Source organism: Anser brachyrhynchus (genome assembly GCF_964034855.1).
Source record: "Anser brachyrhynchus genome assembly, chromosome: 2".
NCBI classification, from domain to species: Eukaryota; Metazoa; Chordata; class Aves; order Anseriformes; family Anatidae; genus Anser; species Anser brachyrhynchus.
This window is the reverse complement of record NC_137695.1, coordinates 67,422,479-67,440,780: the sequence shown is the minus strand read 5'-3', so window position 1 is coordinate 67,440,780 and position 18,302 is coordinate 67,422,479. Positions and strand designations below refer to the sequence as shown.

The 18,302-nt window shown below is 37.8% G+C and overlaps 1 protein-coding gene and 1 long non-coding RNA gene across 7 annotated transcripts in view; one reads left to right on the top strand and one right to left on the bottom strand.

Annotated features, from left to right (window-relative positions):
* BRD9 (bromodomain containing 9) overlaps nucleotides 1-16,157 on the top strand; it is a 32,643-nt gene extending 16,486 nt beyond the window's left edge. For 3 of the 6 annotated variants that reach the window (XM_080578605.1, XM_080578604.1, XM_080578602.1), the window contains exons 12-17: nucleotides 547-658; nucleotides 2,775-2,813; nucleotides 3,454-3,525; nucleotides 4,884-4,986; nucleotides 6,557-6,724; nucleotides 8,320-16,157. In XM_080578605.1, coding sequence (XP_080434731.1) covers nucleotides 547-658; nucleotides 2,775-2,813; nucleotides 3,454-3,525; nucleotides 4,884-4,986; nucleotides 6,557-6,724; nucleotides 8,320-8,420 — 595 coding nt within the window. In that variant the 3' untranslated portion in view covers nucleotides 8,421-16,157. Of the gene's footprint in view, nucleotides 1-546; nucleotides 659-2,774; nucleotides 2,814-3,453; nucleotides 3,602-4,883; nucleotides 4,987-6,556; nucleotides 6,725-8,319 lie in introns of those variants that run through there. The other 3 variants (XM_080578603.1, XM_080578607.1, XM_080578606.1) reach the window with 3 other exon arrangements.
* Nucleotides 11,557-18,222, bottom strand: LOC308189028. The gene is made up of 2 exons (XR_013945953.1): nucleotides 17,046-18,222; nucleotides 11,557-14,210 (listed from the first exon to the last, which is right to left on the bottom strand). It is a non-coding gene; the product is annotated as an uncharacterized lncRNA (long non-coding RNA).
* Nucleotides 18,223-18,302: the final 80 nt, after the last annotated feature.

The following is an 18,302-nucleotide window of genomic DNA, read 5'->3' as shown; positions in this document are numbered from 1 at the left end:
GGGTCTTTGACCACAGGATGTTATTGGTTGCTAGTTATTTGGCCATTTGCTTTATACCCAGGAGTAACTGGTTTGGATATGTAAGTAATAGATTTCAATGAATTTTAAAAGCAAATTAGTTTTTTGTTTTTTTTTTTCTCCAGGGAGTTTCAAAACAGTTAGAGCTCCCTGAAAAGGAAAATGCCACTTCTCATTACATTGTCAGCCTTGGAGGGAGAGAATTAATCCAAAGTTTGTTTTGTTGTCTTAGATTTTTTTTTGTTTTGTTTTCTTAGATTTTTTGTTGTTGTTGCTGTTTCTTGTTTAAAGGAAGGAAATAGGTATCTAATTTGTTTTTCATAACTACCAGCAAATTTTCTCTTGAAATATTATTGGTAGTGGGTTAAAAAAAATCTTGAACACCTGAATTGCTTTTCTAAAGAAGCGTGATTGAGTAAGGGAAGAAGGAAAATGTAGGTGTAATGCACCATAGGTTGAGAAAAACATACAAGTTACCTTTTATGAAAGTAAACATTTTCTGTAATGATGTATCTCCATTCCTACTAGCTTACAAGAATTTGTGAAGGACGCTGGAAATTACAGCAAGAAAATAGTAGATGATCTTCTGGACCAGATCACTAATGGAGATCATTCCAAAACTGTTTGTCAGCTAAAGCAGGTGTGTCCTTGATGCATGGAAATGTCACAGGTTCATGAAAACAAGGACGGGCCTGTATCTGGTTTTTAATATTCTTTGAGTGGCATTGTTTTCCAGTGTCAAGTTAAGCAGTGCAGGCTCAGATGTTCATACAACCACGTGGGGAAACAAATTGCTAACTGAATTAATCAGCAGAGAAGTAATCTTCCTCTAACTTTTCCTCAGCTAGATCAATTCTCCAGTGTGGTTCACCAGGTGACTGCAGAAGGGAACAAGCAGGGCCAGCATATGGGGGGGGGGGGGGGGGGGTGACCAACAAACTGGGGTTGTGTGCAGCCTGTCACACAGTGTCATGACTTAAATTTCTGCTTCTGAGTTATAATGCAAAGGATATTTTAAGGATTTATTTTTCTTTGTTTAAATGCAAAATGTATTCTTTGTGGAAGGGTTAATAATTTGAAGTATTGGAGAAGGGATTAATACCACTGTACTGATACCTATTACCTAACAGTGCTAGCTTTTAAATCTGCATAATATGTCTGAAAGAAAACCTTTTAGCTTTTTTCAAAAGCACTTTACCGTCAAGATCCATACTAAGACTGAAGAGGAGATTTCCTCAGATACGTGTATAATACCAGGGGAAATATTTGCATTTGGGAATGTTAGTCTAAGACAAAATAAACTACAAGAAATTGCGGAACCTTGTTTGAACCTTGTTTCATCTTATCTTCACTCATAAAACCACTCAGTTTGAAATAAGTGCCTGCTGGTTAAAATGACGACACTTTGATTCTAGAAGTAAAGAGTGGAGAAGGGGAGGAGAGGTGGAAGGTATTCAAACTTCCTGACATAGTGAAAATAAAATTATGGTAAACCTTTGTAGCCTTAGAAAATAGGAGAGGGTGGTTAATTTTGTGGTAAAAGGAGAAAATGTAATGAAAAATATGGAACATCCATCAGCATTTTCTGGGTATTTTTTCCAGTCTGTACTGGAAAAAAAAAGTTTGTATATGAAACCTCCCTAGCAGGAAAAAAATGTAAAGTATTAGTTCAAAAAAAGTCTTCTAAAATAATATTTTAAATATTCTTTTACATGTGGAAACGTGTGTATACAAAGTATGTAACTTAGCTTTAAAATAAAACACACGCCTTACCATTTTTGCTACCTTGTTGTATGAATATTGAAAGAATAGTCCAGAGAAGGGCGACGAAGCTGGTGAGGGGTCTGGAGAACAAGTCTTACGAGGAGCGGCTGAGGGAGCTGGAATTGTTCAGCCTGGAGAAGAGGAGGCTCAGGGGCGACCTTATCACTCTCTATAGGTACCTTAAAGGAGGCTGTAGTGAGGTGGGGTTTGGTCTATTCTCCCACATGCCTGGTGACAGGATGAGGGGGAATGGGCTAAAGTTGTGCCAGGTGAGGTTCAGGTTGGCTATTAGGAAAAACTTCTTTACTGAAAAGGTTGTTAGGCATTGAAATGGGCTGCCCAGGGAAGTGGTGGAGTCACCATCCCTGGAGGTCTTTAAAAGACGTTTAGATGTTGAACTTAGTGATATGGTTTAGTGGAGGACTTGTTAGTGTTAGGTCAGAGGTTGGACTAGGTGATCTTGGAGGTCTCTTCAATCTAGATGATTCTGTGATTCTGTAATAAATTTTCTGTTAAGAAATTTCAAACAAGTGGTCAGTGGCTCTTCACACTAAGAAATACTGTCCAGTTGCGTTATGAATATGAGGAGGTTTTGTGCAGTTAAATGTGTTTCATTAGCAACGTGCCATGGTGTTTTATGCTTGAGTATGTTGTGCTGCTACATATGAGTAATAATGACTATCTCTGAAAGCGCAATCTTAAGTGATCTGGAATCAGAAGTTACTGAAGTAATGACTAAAATGCTGCACTTGAATGTGAAGTTAACAGATAGAAGAAATAGCATAAGGAGACTCAGATTAGTTAAAATGCATAATACTAAAATATGTCAAAACAATAACAGTTATGTTGTAATTTCATTACACATACTTGAAATGCTTGATACTTGATTCTAGCTTTATTTTGTGTGAGAAATTTGAATATGCTTGAAGTTGTACAAAAGAGAAGCTTTTGTCGTATGTTGAATAAACGTAATTCTTGCTGTTTCTCTCCAGAGACGAAACATCCCAATAAAACCACTGGATGAAGTTAAAGTAAGTTATACTGATGCTTGGTTTTTTTGTTCGTGTTTTTTTAATTGAAAAAAATGTCTTGATTTTTGAAGTAGAGAACATGATAGTGTCTGGGCTGTGAACATTCAAATTTATTTAATGTTCATCTATTCTGTGTAATATAGCACTCCGTTTATTTCACTCAGAGGGTGCCGAGGCACTGGAACAGGTTGCCCATAGAAGTCATGGATGCCCCATCCCTGGAGGTATTCAAGAACAGGTTGGATGAGGCCCTGGGCAACCTGATCTAGTGGCTGGCATCCCTGCCTATGGCAGTGGGCTTGGAACTAGGTGATCTTTAAGGTCCCTTCCAATCCAAGCCATTCTATGATTTATGAACCTTTTTTGTATTGTGAGGAAAAAATGGTCTGTTAGAATCCTGGCTAGTTCTAAATTGTTCATGTGACTGTGTGTGGTCATCCATTAGAGAAGGGCTAGTCTTTATTTATTAATTTCTTTTAGAGGATCTGTCCAAACATCACAAAACAAGACAGCATTCTGTGTTGTTTTAGGATCTGATTGTGGTAAAGCAGTCGATTACACAAGCTAGGAGTATTCTTAGGAAACATAAGTGTATAACCTGTGAAATGCTAAGATCTAAAGTGATTTGGTTTTTCTTTAGGTTCTACCAGTTCTCATAAAAGAAGAACACAAGTTGCGTAATACCTGCCCAGATTCTTCCAAACAGATTATGGTAAAATGGTTTGTAGAAAATGGGGAGTACAGAGTACGTTCATTGTGCTTCAGTGGAAGAACGTGCATGCTCTGAGGTAGAGGTTTAAAATTTCAGTATCTAGAATAAGCTCAGTACTTAAAAAGGATTATCTGACACTGCTTACTTTAGTTAGTGTGTTAGTCCAATTTTTCTCTATTCTCTTGTTAATTAAACAAACACAGTACACGTAGCTAAATCCCAGTGTCAGAAAGATCACTTAGGAATCTGAAAGATAGTTGGTCTGCTGAATCCCAGTGTCAGAAAGATCACTTAGGAATCTGAAAGATAGTTGGTCTGCTGATGATGAATATTTGAGGTTTGACCTGCCATAAAACTGGAAAAAAAAGCAGTATTTATCAGCTTTGCCCAATCCATTGAAAATGTAAGTTGGGAAGTAGGGGAAAATAATGCATATCCTAGGCTTTAACAGCTACTAATCAATAAATAGTTCTTTAAGTGGTACTAATTTTACCTTGCAAATTATTTGTGACAACATAAGATATGCGCTGTGTTCCATAGCAATTCACATTTAAATGATATGGATTACATTATACGGACTAGTGAAATTTAAGTTTTATGGAAGGGTTTTTATTTATCTAGAAGGTGACTGGTTAGGTTAATTCATAAAACTGCTATGTTATCTTTTCTAGAAATACAAAAAAGAAATACCAGGTCGTATATATACCTGCATGTCCTATACCTCCTGCTGGACCGCGCAACCTCAAAGAATTCTGATGAAATGTATTTTGAAGCTTAATGAGTTTCTTACTTTGATCTCTTGCGTTTTGCCATGTAATAGCAAATAGAAGTATTGCAGTTGAAACAAAATGCAGACTCTGTTTCGTTATCCAAAAGCACAGAGTGTCCAGCTCCAGCTGATACTCTCTAGAATAGGGAGGCATACCTTACAGATTTTATTAGTTAATAAAATTTTCAGTACATCCAGTGTTGCATTGAGGGAAAAGGGGTTATGGGAGTTGTTTGTGAGGGCGTGGTTCCCCCAGTGTTCTTTTGTGGGACAGGGATGAATTTGGCAAGAAATTCAGTTTGAGATGATCTGATATTAGTTTCAACAGTCCTTGATGTTGAGATGTAAGATATTTCGACTGCCTTGGAGGTTTCTTTCTGGACCTTTTGCCATTCATGTGACAGAGCCTGTCCTGGTGGTACCTTTGGCTTGTGACATGAAAGTTTGCCAAGATGGTTATAGAAGTTCCAGTTTCAAGTGTTGATGGTGCACACTTCTGAGAGTATGGATTAATCTTAAACTCTTAGTTGTTATGAAACTTATCATTACTGTTAGCCTTTTTTCATGTTTTTTTTTTATTTTTAATTAGGTTGGAGAATCTGCTGGAGATGGTAACACTTCTGATTTGGACTTTCTCTCTATGAAACCATATTCAGATGTATCTCTTGATATTTCCATGTTAAGTTCATTAGGTAAGTAATTAAATATAAGCCATCTATTATGGTTTAGTTGTACCATTAGACAAAATAACAGCTGGATTTGCTAAGAAGAAGAAGTGCTCTAAAAGTAGTAATAAATCTACAGTTAACGTAGCTAAAAGTCTAGGGCTGGTACAACATAAATGAAACCTTAGTCTGTTTTTCCTTTGAGACATTCATGTGCTAGCAAAGGTAACTTTTCTTGTACCACTGAAGAAAACAAAGTATTTGTACCTCCACATTTTGTTAGCTTTACCTGTGTTTTATGTGTGCATAGTAACCCCAAGTATTAGGAATTAATATGGAGCTTTGGCTCAGAAAGGTTATTGCTTCAGATGCTGTCTTTTGAAATAACTTCAGAAGTAGGTAAAGTAGGTAAGTAAATATACAAAGCTCAAAGATATCACCACTTGGAGTGTCCCAAAACAAACAAACCAACCAAAAAAAAAAAAAAAAGAAAATCCAGGTATTGGAAAGATTTTAGCTTCAAATAAGGTGACTGTATAAAGATTGGGATATGGTGTCAAATCCACATATGGTATAGGCATCCTACTTTAAATGCTACTATATATAATGTTCCCATTTCTGCAGGCTGAGGTGGCCAAATGTCTTCAAGAATGTAATCAGAAATAACTTTTGCAGTATGTGAAAGTTGTTAAACTACCTATTACAAATCATAAGAAAGGTGATTGAAAGTTAAAGAAAAATGCTACAGATTTCTCCCATATACGCAGTAGTATCTGAAAAGCAATTGTAAGCTCGGATTATGTTGTTACACACTAATACTACTGCAGTTCAGAAACACAAATAAATACCTGTTTTATAGGTAATGTTTAGGGGTGTCCGTTTTGCTATGAATCTCCTGCTCCATTGAAAGCTGCTGCTTTAGTCTTTCATTAAATAATTAAACTTCTTGAGTACGTAGTTTCTGGAGAGAGATTATGACATATTCTATTTCACATAATTCTTGCAATGTTAGGCAAGGTATGTGTTGAAGACAGTCCAAAGAGAAGAGAGAGTTTATTTTTTAAGTCTTCAGATGAACAGCATGTTTTCTTCATCATAGTTTTCTTTGGCTTCCTGTAAAATGAGTGCAACTGGAGAAGATACCGTTCTTAAAACTTTCTGTGATGGGGATTTCTTCACCTCCTTGAATCATGTTCTATGTTAACCATATTTTAGGTTAAATATTTAAGTTATCCTACTGGTTTCCCTTCCTTTGGAGCAAACTAGATCTATTATTTCCTGTCTGGAGTTTAACAGATCACAAAGACAAATTTAACTCTTATAGCTGTTTAAGTACTAGGAATCACTTCAATTTCCCATGGTTCTTTCCTTCATCCTCCAATATCTCCAAATGCATTTCAACATGTATGTCTTGAAACTGAAAACTGCAGCTGATGCCTTTCAGAAGTACAGAGGAAAATGCAATATTCCGATATTTGTGTAATAGAAAACACTTGCATTAATTTACTTTAGAATTTATTTACAATGACTTAGTAATTCATGAGTCAGTCCACATATGCTAATTACAGGTTTTTGGTTGGTAACTGATGGCCCTTAGGGAAAGTGAAGAAGGAACTTGACCATGATGATAACCATTTACACCTGGATGAAACAACTAAGCTGCTGCAGGACCTTCATGAGGCTCAAGCTGACAGAGTGGGATCTCGGCCTTCATCCAATTTGAGTTCTCTCTCCAATACCTCTGAAAGAGACCAGCATCATCTTGGTAAAGTTAACTGTGTCATAGAAGTTACAGTATTTCTATTATAATTTAAACTAGTTAAAATTTGCCTTTTAATTTACATAGGTCTTTAGCATGAAACTACTCTGATAAAATAAAGCATGCAGACTGCAGGGTAACTTTTTTTTTTAATACACATGGCAAAGGCAACTGGGAAGACAGTTTTGGTCTGTAGAATTAAGCACATTAGTTGTAGTTACTTATTTTAGACTTATATTAAGCACAATGGAAATAATTATGAAGTGTGGTGGCTTAACATTGGCTGGTTGCCGACTACCTACCAAACCCGTCTCTCATTCTCCTTCCTTAGCAGGATGGGGAGAAAACTATGATCAAAGAAACACATTGATCAAGATAAGGACAGGGAGATCACTCAGTAATTACCATAACAGGCAAAACAGTTGACTTTGGGAAGGGTAATTTAATTTATTGCCAATTAATAAAAGAGTAGGATAGTGAGAAATAAAACGAAACCTCCCTTCCACTCTTCTTCCAGGGTCAGCTTCACCTCCAGATTTTCCTCATCCCTGCAGAGTGGCATAGGGGGATGGGGAATGGGGGTTGTGGTCAGTCCATGTCTCTGATTCTCCTTTCTCCTCAACTCTCTTTCCCTTCAGTGTAGAGTCCCTCCCATCAGATACAGTCTTTCAGAAACTGCTCCGACATGGGTCCCTCTCATGGGCTGCGGTTCTTCAAGAACTACTCAAGTGTGGGTCCTTTCCAGGGATCCCCCATGGGCCGCAGTTCCATGCTGGAGCAGGTTTTCTGGCAGGGCTGCAGTTCCTGACAGGAGGCTGCTCTTGCATGGGCTCTTCACAGATTGCAACTTCCTTCAGGGCATCCTGCTGCATTGTTGGGTCCTCCATGGCCTGCAGAGGGTCTGGTTCACCATGATCATCTCCTTAGGCTGCAGGGGAATCTCTGCTCCAATGCCTGGAGCACCTCCACCCTCTGCTTCTTGGCAGACCTTGGTGTCTGAATAGTTGGTTTTTCACATTTTTCTCACTCCTTTCTCCTACAGCTTTTGCACTGCTTTTTTTGCACAGCTACCAAAACCTAGCCACATAAACACAGTATATGAAACTGATTGGGAGATGACAATATGCCCTTGCATTTTATGCTTTTAGGAAATACTAATGAATATGTTATATAGTTATGTGTATTATACAATATAAATTTATATAACTGTGGCATACCTATACGCAACAAGTCACAGGTAGGATTTTGCAATAGCCTTCCATTGTCAACTGAATAATTTAACGATAAGACAAGATGATAGGGTAACACACAACAATTTGATGTCACTTTTAAGAAAGTATGCGATGTTATTTGGATATACTAAGTTACATCTTCTGTAATTCTTCAACTCAAAGTAATAATAATAATTGCTTTTCAAAAAGAATCTAAATTGCTAAAGAATCTTGCGGTTTCTTTTTAAAATCTCCCTGTTTAAATATCATTTAAATTTCTGTGTTGCTTTAAAAGACTGAAGGCAACATACTAAATAACCATGCTATTTGTTTATTTCATTTTTCTGTACTTTTAAGGGTTTAGATTTTTTTTTTTCCCATTTGCTTCAGGAAGTCCTTCTCATCTGAGTGTTGGAGAACAGCAAGACATGGTTCACGATCCTTACGAATTTCTTCAGTCTCCAGAAACCTCAAATGCTACTACTAACTAATCTGTTGTACATTTTATATATATATATGTATATATATACACATATATATGTGTATGTATGTGTGTGTGTATATATATATATTGTTTTTTAGTTGTATTATGTTATCATAAAGTTTTTGTACGTGGCAGAAACCTCAATTTTGTCCTCTTTCATGTGAGGATCCCTGTATAAAGTTGCCATATATGCTGAATCTTGGTTGAAAAATGTTAAGTAATGTGTTACGGAATTTGCGTTTTATAGAAACTAAACAGCAATCATTGTTCTAGCATCATGACAACAATGATGAAATGTTTCCCATTTAATCGTGTACCAGTTTCTGTTCAGGTCTTAACTTGAACATCCTCAAAGAGGAATATTTTATTTCAGCAGTGACAGAGCTGAATGAATTGTGATAATTATTAATGTTTCCCATTTTCTAACCATAATAATCTGTGAAAGTGGTTTTTGTTTCCCCATATTTGTAAATTCTTGTTTCATGTTTCATTACCCTAGAGAATACTTGATATGAGAGTAACAATACTTGTAGTTGTGTGAAAATGCTCGCTACATTAATTCTACCCTGGATCTAAAAAAGGTGGATGCTTTTGTGATCCCTTGTGTCTTAAAAATGAAGAAAATATAATACTCATCTTTTAATTCAATATTTGCTTGGATGAAAAAAAAATACTGGATGAGAAGTGCTTTTTCAGTAGTTCTAAAGTAAAACCTTTAAAATTCAGTACTGATGTATTGGGGGGGTTGTACCACTGTTATCTGCAAGCTGGACAAATGCTACAGACTTGCAATAGTTTGTAAATATTAATACAAAAACACGTTTTGTTTGCAGATATACCTGGTGAAAATTTGATTCCTCATCTTTCATAAGTCTGATATACTAGGAGCTTCTGGTCTGAATTTTTATGCTGCTTTATATGCATGTATATTTCATGATGCAAAATACAGTTGTAATCAAAATCAACTGTGAGAGCCACCGAGGAAATTTGTCAGGTAACTGAAATCAAAGTCTTGATACAGTTTTTATCTAGGAAGGTTTGTTCACTCAAACCAGGATGTTTGTGGTTGGGACTGTTTCCTTTCCCTCTTGATCTCCCTCTGAGATGCTTCCTCCACCCCTTCCCCCATCCTGTTCCTTAGGGATATGTGTTTTCTGTTTGAACATAACATATAATGTTATGTTCAATTTATTACAACTTAAAGGACTTCTGTTACGATGCTTGTGTAAGGAATTATGATGGTCTTTTCCCCTTTATGGATTAGTAGCATGCTCTTTCTGTTGCCATGAGTCATTTGTGGACTACCACCTGAATTGAATCAAAGATGTAATCAATTCTTTTTTGCCCCTCCCCCAGTCAGGTTGGCACAATATTCAAGGGAACAATGTTCTACTTAAAGGTTAGAAGTAAAAAGTGGGAGTCAGAAAACAGAACTCTCAAAATCAGCATTGCCTGTAAAGCCTTTTCTGTCTTCGTCAGTTATTTTATGAATTCTTGATTGCTGAAGTTCTGACGCCTATGATTCTCTCAGAGTGCAGATCTGCAGCATACTCCTCACACACAGTGCCAGTGCATCTTTCTGGTGTCTCACCTTAATACTGAAAGGAAACGCTAAGACTTTGATAAGATATTCACCTGATTTATCAAAGTATCTTACCTAAGTAATTCTTTGATATAAAGATCTTATTTTTGTAGTTCATCATGATGTCAGAAGTTTTGGTAAAATAGAATGTTTGCTGGCTAATAGCACTGTTTGTCTGTTAAAATTCAAAAGGTCTGCAAGCTCTTTGACTTCTACAGAGTGCATATATTGTGTTGAACAAAAAAAAAGTTGTCGTCACAACAGCTAGAATGGGCAGGAGGAGAACAGTTAGAGGTCATAGCAGTAACTTGTGATAAATATATTCTCATCTCTGAGGGAAAATGATTGTATTTGAGTATATAGTAAACATGTTCCAAAAGGCATGTTTGGTGGGGGAGGATTTATTTTTTATTTTTTTAACTCAGACAATAGATTTGGTATAAAACAATTTGTGGGATGTTTTTGGAAAGGCAAATGAAACGCAAATGTTGATGTATGGTAGACTTTAAGTGGTAATGGAGGTTCAGGTTTGTGAGCAATGTTTTATTTTTAATTATTAATAATTTGTTATCTTTCAAACACCATCTGATGTTCACTCTTATGTTACTAGAAGTAACCTATGCCACCAGTCTGATTCCAGGCTTGTTTCATGAAAAAATATTATAGCAAGAAATAAGGAGAATAGGAATTCAGCTAATAACAGCTTTTAAAGCCAAGAGGACCACATTTTACAAGTAGATGATTTCTATCACATTTTCATATTTTTATACCATTTTAAAATTAATTCTTGATTAGCAATAATCTCAGAGAGGAATATTAAAAAAAAAAAAACTAGCCAAGCTCTTCTTCAGGTACACATCAAAATGACTGGCACTGCCTCTTCAGCATTTGGATAACTGAATACATCTAATCAGGTTTACAGTGTTGTTACCGTTAATATGTGATTTGAGAGAGAGAGAGGGAGAGAGAGAAAGTTTAGATCTCCCATTACATGCTGTATTGAGAAAAATTCTTAAGTCTTATCACAAAATCACAAGATGGCATATGTTGCAAGGGACCTCTAGAAGTCATCTGGTCCAACCAGGGACACCTAGAACTGCTTGTCCAGGACTATGTCCAGATTGCTTTTGAGTAGATCCGAGGAGGGAGACTCCACAACTTCTTTTGGCAACCTGTACAAGTGCCTCCTGATGTTCAGAGGGAACTTCCCATGTTTCAGTTTGTGCCCACTGCCTCTTGTCCTGTCACTGGGCACTGCTAAAAAGAGCCTGGTTCTATCCTGTCTTTACCCTCCCTTAAGGTATTTATATACATTGGCAAAATTCTCCTCTCAGCCTCCTTTTCTTCTAGCTGAATAGCTCTGGGTTTCTCAGCCTTTCCTCACAGAAGAGATGCTCCAGTGGTTTCATTATCTTTGTGGTCCTTCATTGTACTCTCTCCAGTAGGTCCACGTCTTGTACTGGGTAGCCTAGAACAGGAGACAGTACTCCAGGTGTAGCTTTACCAGGACTGAGTAGAGGGGAAGGATCTCTTCCCTCAGCTTGCTAGCAATGTGTGCTGATGCAGCGCAGATTAGTCCTACAGTTTTTTTTCAAGCAGCAGCACTTTGCTGACTCATATTCAATTTGGTGTCCACCAGGACATCCAGGTTCATTTCCGTCAATCTGCTTGCCAGCTGGGTTGGCCATCAGCCTGGGGTTGTTCCTCCCCAGTTGCAGGACTTTGCACTTCTCAGTGAAGTGCGTGAGACTCTTGTCAGCCCACTTCTCCAGCCTGTCGGATGTCCCTCCAGATGGCAGTATGGAGCACTAGCCATTCCTCCCAGTCACCTGCAAAGTTCCTGAGGAGTCTGTCCCATCATTCAGATTACTAATAAAGAAGTTGAACAGGACTCAGTCAATACTGGGACTCAATATTGACTAGTATACTACTAGTTACTGACTTCCAACTAGACTTTGATGATAAATATGTTCACAAAAGTTTTTGTTTTTTTTGGTAAAATATACACAGCTGGCAAGCAGTAGTAACTTTTTTTTTTTTTTTTTACCAGTAAAAAATAAGCTGCAAGAATAAGCACTCAGGCCAAAGATAATGTGGGGACAAAAGCAGTATCTTAATTGTGGAACTGGGATTTGGTATTTTCTCTACAAGTCAAAATGCTTTCTGTGACTCCACAATGCGACTTGTATAAAGCCTGATTAGGCAACTTATTGGATAGGAACCTGATCTGATGCATAACCAGAACTGAGGTACTGTATGTAATAGAAACATCACTACTTTTTTTTCTTTTTTTTTTTTTTAAGGGAATGAGTGCTACATGAATTAACCTTCTACAGAGACAAAAACCTCTCCCATAAATAATGTTAAATGTTGGTAAGGGGACACAGACTCTTGTGGGATTGCATAGATCTTCACTCTTTGTTTTGCTGTCCATGTGACGTGATCTTATCTCAGAATTTACATCTGCACTTTTATAGAAAGTTTTGCTATTGTGCGTTTAAGCTCTTCTTTACAACTACTCCCCTAAATGTCTCTGAATACAATATCCTTAACATAGTCACCTTCTTCAATCAACGTTCCCTTAGTTTACAAAACACACAGGCTGAAAAGGGAAGAGTCAGGGTCCCAAGGCCTAGCTTTCCTTTTCCAGAAAGCTGGAAGACCAGAGGTTGCCTTTTTTTTTTTCAGAAAGTAATTTTTGCTGTCTTTGAAACACCTGCAGAAGAAAAGCTTGGAGTTGGGCGTAGATTCAGTATTGCCATTAACATGCCCCTGTGACAATGGGCACAAATTAGAATAATCTGTCTCCCTCTTCACTCTGTTTATTAGGTATTTATACACATTGCTAAGACCGCAACCCCCCCCGCCCGAGACATCTCAACCTGAACAGTTCCAGCTCTCTCAGCCTCTCCCTTCATCATCTTTGTGGCTCTGTGCTGGAATCACTCTAGTAAGTCTGTATCTCTCTTGTACTGAGGAGCCCAGAGTGGTACTTCAGATGTAGCTTCACCAAAGCTGAATAGAGAGGAAGGATCACCTCTCCTGATCTGCTAGCAAAGCTATTCTGAATGCAGCCCAGAATAATAATGGCCACTTTTGATGAAAGGGTACATCTTGTGGTTAACTTGATATCAACCAGGATGCAAAGGGCTTTCCCTGCAGAGCTTCTTTCCATCTAGTGGGCTCCCAGCATGTACTGCTACATGGGGTTGTTCCTCCCCAGGTGCATGACTTTGCTCTTTTTCTTGGAGAATATCATGAGTTTCCTTTCTGCCCATTTCTCTAGCCTGTTCAGATCCCTCTGAATGGCAGGACACTTACCTGGTCTGTCAGTCACTCCTCTCATTTTTGTAGCATGTGCAGCCCTGCTGAGGTGTACTCTGCCCCATTGTCCAGATCATTAATGAAGATGTTGAACAGAATTGGATCCATCATTTGGTCCTGAGTTACTATGAGTAACTTGCTTACAACTGGACTTTGCACCACTGAACATAAACATCTGCTTAGGCCCAGACCTTCAGCCAGTTCTCAGTCCACCTCACTGTCTGCTAAGTATTTCATCCTTACATTGTCACCTTCTCTAAGAGGATGTTATGGAAGACAGCATCAAAAGAATTCCTAAAGTTAAACAATATGCACTTCATCCACCCCACTGTGCACCTCATTGTGAAAGCTATCGTGTTGTTTAAGCATGGTTTCCCCTTTGTCACTTGACAATGACTGCTCTTCATCACCTTCTTGTCCTGAAGTAGTTTGCTGTTTTTTTTTTTTTAATCTATATGGATAGAGTGCCAGAACTTGGCAGAAATGCTGGTAGTTGAACTAGTAAAGCTAGTAATATAGGCTTAAAAGTACAAAACAAAACAAACAAAACACCTTGAACCTTTAAGGGTCATGGAAAAAGTCTGTCAGGTAGAAAGCATATCTTACATGAATTCAGGAAGTATTCTCACTGTGCATAACCTCAATACATTCTCCATAATCCATCTAACAGAGCTGGAAGGAAATGAGTTCTGAGCAGCTGTTGTCCAGCATTTGATTTTACTTGATTGATTCTCTTGCTGCTACTCACCAAGACTGCAAGAAGGCAAGGCAGAATGAAGTTCCTCCTCTACATGTTTGAAACAAACAAAACTAGAAAGGGGAAGCATGCATCTCAACAGCTGCCCATCCTGGTCCACATCTCTCTACTCACATTTCAGGCTATCTTGACATCTATGTAGAAAACAAAAACAGGTTATCCCTATGCTGCCATTTTGTGCTTGGAATTCATTCAGCACTATATTGCAGGAGTAACATGACAATTCAGATATGCTGCCACCATTACTAGGGATTTATTATTGGAAATAGAAGACAATGAAACATTCTTTGTACTTAGTGGTTTGTCTTACAAAGAAGCTGAATGATAAGACTGGATACTAATTTCTCAGGAGAAAAAACCTCAGAAGCAGTCCTGTGAAGATCAGGATGTCCAGCTCTCTATATGCTTATGAGATGAACTGTACACCTGTTCAAAGCATGAGCAGCCAGTTTCTCCAGTAGAATACTGTGGGGAACAATGTCAAATGTTTTACTGCAATCCAGGTAGACAACATCTACAGTCTTCCCCTCATCTACTAACTGAGTCATCTTGTCATAGAAGGAGGTGAAGTTAGTCAGGCAGAACTTACCCATCATAAATCCGTGCTGGCTGCATCTGATCAATCGATTTTCCTGTATGTTTTGTGGGATGACATTCAAGCTGATCCATAAGCTTCCCTGGTACTGAGGTCAGACTGACAAGCCCATGGCTCCCTAAATCCTCCTTTCTACTCTTCTTGTAGAGTGGTGTCACATTCGCTAACCTCCAGTCAACTGGGACCTTCCCGGTTAGCCAGGACTGCTGGTAAATTACTTAAACTGGCTTGGTGAGCACTTCTGCCAGCTCCTTCAATACCCTCAAATGAATGCTGTCAGGCCCCATAGACTTGTGAAGGTTCAAATGGTGTAATACGTCACTTCCATATTCCCGTTGGATTGTAGGAGCTTCATCTCATTCCCTGTCACCATATTCCAACTCAGGGGGCTGTGTACCCTGAGAACAATTGGCCATACTAATAAATTCTGAGGCAAAAATGGCATTAAGTTCCTCAGCCCTATCCTCAGCTTTCATCCTTATCTTTCCCCTCACATCTAATAAAGGATGGAGATTCTTCTTGGTCCTCCTTTTGCTGTTAATGTATTTATAAAATGTATGCTGTAATGTGTAAATGTGTAATGTATAATCTACAAAAGCATTTTTGTCGTCTTCTACTGCTCTAGCCAAACTGAATTCTAGCTGATCTTTGGACCTCCTAATTTTCTCTCTATACAAGATGAAGAAGAAAAATCATGAAACTGTAAGAGCATGGCTTTTGTTTTTAACAGAAAGAACTTCTTTTCCATATTTAAGTTATTATCAAAAAGATCTTTGTTAATCTGCTTGTTGTACTCTGTCATAAGACTTTCCTGTGATCAGTTCTAGATTTTTCTGTCATTGTGTAATAATAATAAAAATACTTTGTCAATTTATATTTCAGTCCAGAAATTAAAGATTTTAGATCCTCTAGTTGCTGACAGAATTGATGGAGTGCATCAATGAGTTTTAATTTCGTTGATTTTACAGTACAGGAGCATTTCAAGATTCTTTAAGGTTTCCTTGCTACACTGCTAGCTATATCTGGGGCTGATATAGACAATTATTAAGAAAATAACTTCTAAACAATAAAATGACAATCAGTGTAGGTGGGGTGGCAAAAGTCATGATGGATGCTAAGAATCTCACATATATGTGTAGCTACAGGTCTTAAGTTAGCATTTCTAATGAAAAGAGATATAGCTGGTAATAAGTTCGCATACAACTGCTTTTAACTTATTAACTCAGTGTTTCACTAATCCTTAAATGAATGAGATTTTTTAAATTTGAAAATGAAAGGGAAGGGGAAATTTTTAAAAACTGTTATACTAATGAATTTCAGAGTATTTTTACTTTAAGCATTTTCCGGAAAGTGGAAAAAAAGTCTTTGTTCAACTGAAATTTTAGATCAACTATGTTATGTTATTTGACTTAAAAATATTTAGGTATGTTAGATAACATTAAGGTCTGCTGTTTATATTTAAATAAAAATGTCAACCTAAAGCAAATTTCACATTTTATGAATTGTTCTGTCACTCTTTTCCATCAAATGGAATGTATGAAATGCCAGTCTTTTAAACAAATATGCTCCCTCTCTCGTTCCCTTAAATTATCAGTTTTCTAAGGTCTAACAGTGAGACAACTTTATATTTTTCCTGAAGCTCTAGATGGGGAAAGTTGACTTTCCTTGTAGGAATGGTGGAATTTTTGTTAAGTGAGGATTTTTAAAATCATTTTTAGAATATGACACTCTATTGTTGTAGTTAAGATTTACAACACGTTTTACTACAAAAATAATTTGTTTTCAAAGCTTGACAAAGGATATGGAGCTTAGCTTTTTTTAATATTTTTTTTTCTCTTTAAACTGTGCGCTAAAGGAAAAAGTTGCATAGTTTAAGGGAACAAGTAATCTGTATTTTCTTTCCTTTAACCAATGCTGTATTTTGAAAGGAACCCAGTAGGAAACGTAATAACTTTGCACAAAACAATAAAGCAATACGTATTTGTAGTAAGATCAGAAAAGTTAATATGTGTAAGTTCCTCTCCTTTCTCCAATTTTTTTTTTCTTTTTCTTCTTTATCCTGCTGCTATCATGATTCTGAGAAAACTGTAATCAAATCTAATCTATCACAATCAAATTTGGGTAATTCTGATTCTGCATGTATTTTGCTACTAGAAAGGAACATGGGCTGCCATGAAAAATTCTGTTAAGAGAAACATTATTACAGTCTACACTCTATGAGGTAGGGGAAATAGTTGAAAACATTGTAGCACCAGCCCCGTATTAAACATTAGGTGAGTATTCTCCACTGGGCTACTTACTATACCTCATTTTTTGTTAATCTATATTGCATTCATTTTTGCATTCAAAACTAGTCTCTCATTTAAAACCATACCTTTCTTAATCTGTTTTTCAGTTGCAGGGTAGGGAATCTTTCTGAGGCAGCTCAAGTTTCATAAAGGGTAGGTTTCCTGTGCCTCATGGTGAAAGAGAAAACTTGGGAAAAAAACAACAACATCATGATTTTGGTTTGCACTCTCAAAAGAGATTACAAATGTGTATGTCATACCCTACTGTAAAACCTATACCTGTAGTGCAGCCAAACTCAATCCTAATGTGAAGAGGCCTTAGAGCATTTATGAAGTGCTGGCTCATGCCTTAGAATACCAGAATAATAACATAAACTAGTTTAAAAATTATTATTCCAATGTCTTATTGCAAATATATATATAGACTTTTAAAAAGTCAGCTATATAACTATCTTGCATTTGAAAGATTGAGGCACCACTGCTCATTAATTGAATCTTTTTTCTTTTCTTCTTCATTTCTGCAGAAGGATTATTTTATTTCCAATACTTTAGCATAGCAATTACCAAGTTATGGTCCACTTAGATCTGGTGGACTCTGGTCTGATTGAACTCTGGTTATAAATTCAGAAGTGAGGATGCATGACAGTTCAGTAGACTTCTGCCAACTCCTGAACTGTCTCTTTTCAAATATTTTTGAGTGGATTTCCCCACACTGGTGCATCTCTTTACTGTGTCAGCCCTAGACCTGGTCCTAAGCAGGTATGAGGTGGGAGACACAGCGTTTTGTGGAACACCTTCTCCACTGCACAGATCAGACCATTCCTTTTTAGTTAATTATTTTTAATTGTTTGTTATTTGTCAACAAGCACAATTTATGACGAACTGGGCAGCCATCAGGATCAGAAGCTGACAGAGCCTGGCAGGACACAGGACCTGTGTCCTGCCGAGATGTTCCTTGGTTTCTGAATTTCCTTCCTGAAGGGAGCATAGGATACTAGAAATGGCAGAAGCTGCTACACCTGGCCTCAACCCTCATACTACCCGATGCAGGTTAACGCATGCACGCACCCACCCCGTCTCTCTTAGCTCCTAGCGGTGGGAGCGGTAAGGAAGTTACCTCCTCCCGCTCGCGCGGTCTCCCCTCCACCTCTCCCTGGCCACCTGCTGCCGAGCACTGGGTAATAAGCAGGGAGGAGAGGAGAAACGCTGCTGGCAATAACCAGCCATTTAAGGCAGCAAAGGCAGAGGCTGCCCCTAGGCTGATTCATTACCTCACGCTTCGGGGAAGGCGCGAGCGACCGGCAGCTAGACAGCCCATCTGGCCTATGGAAGAGAGCGGCAGA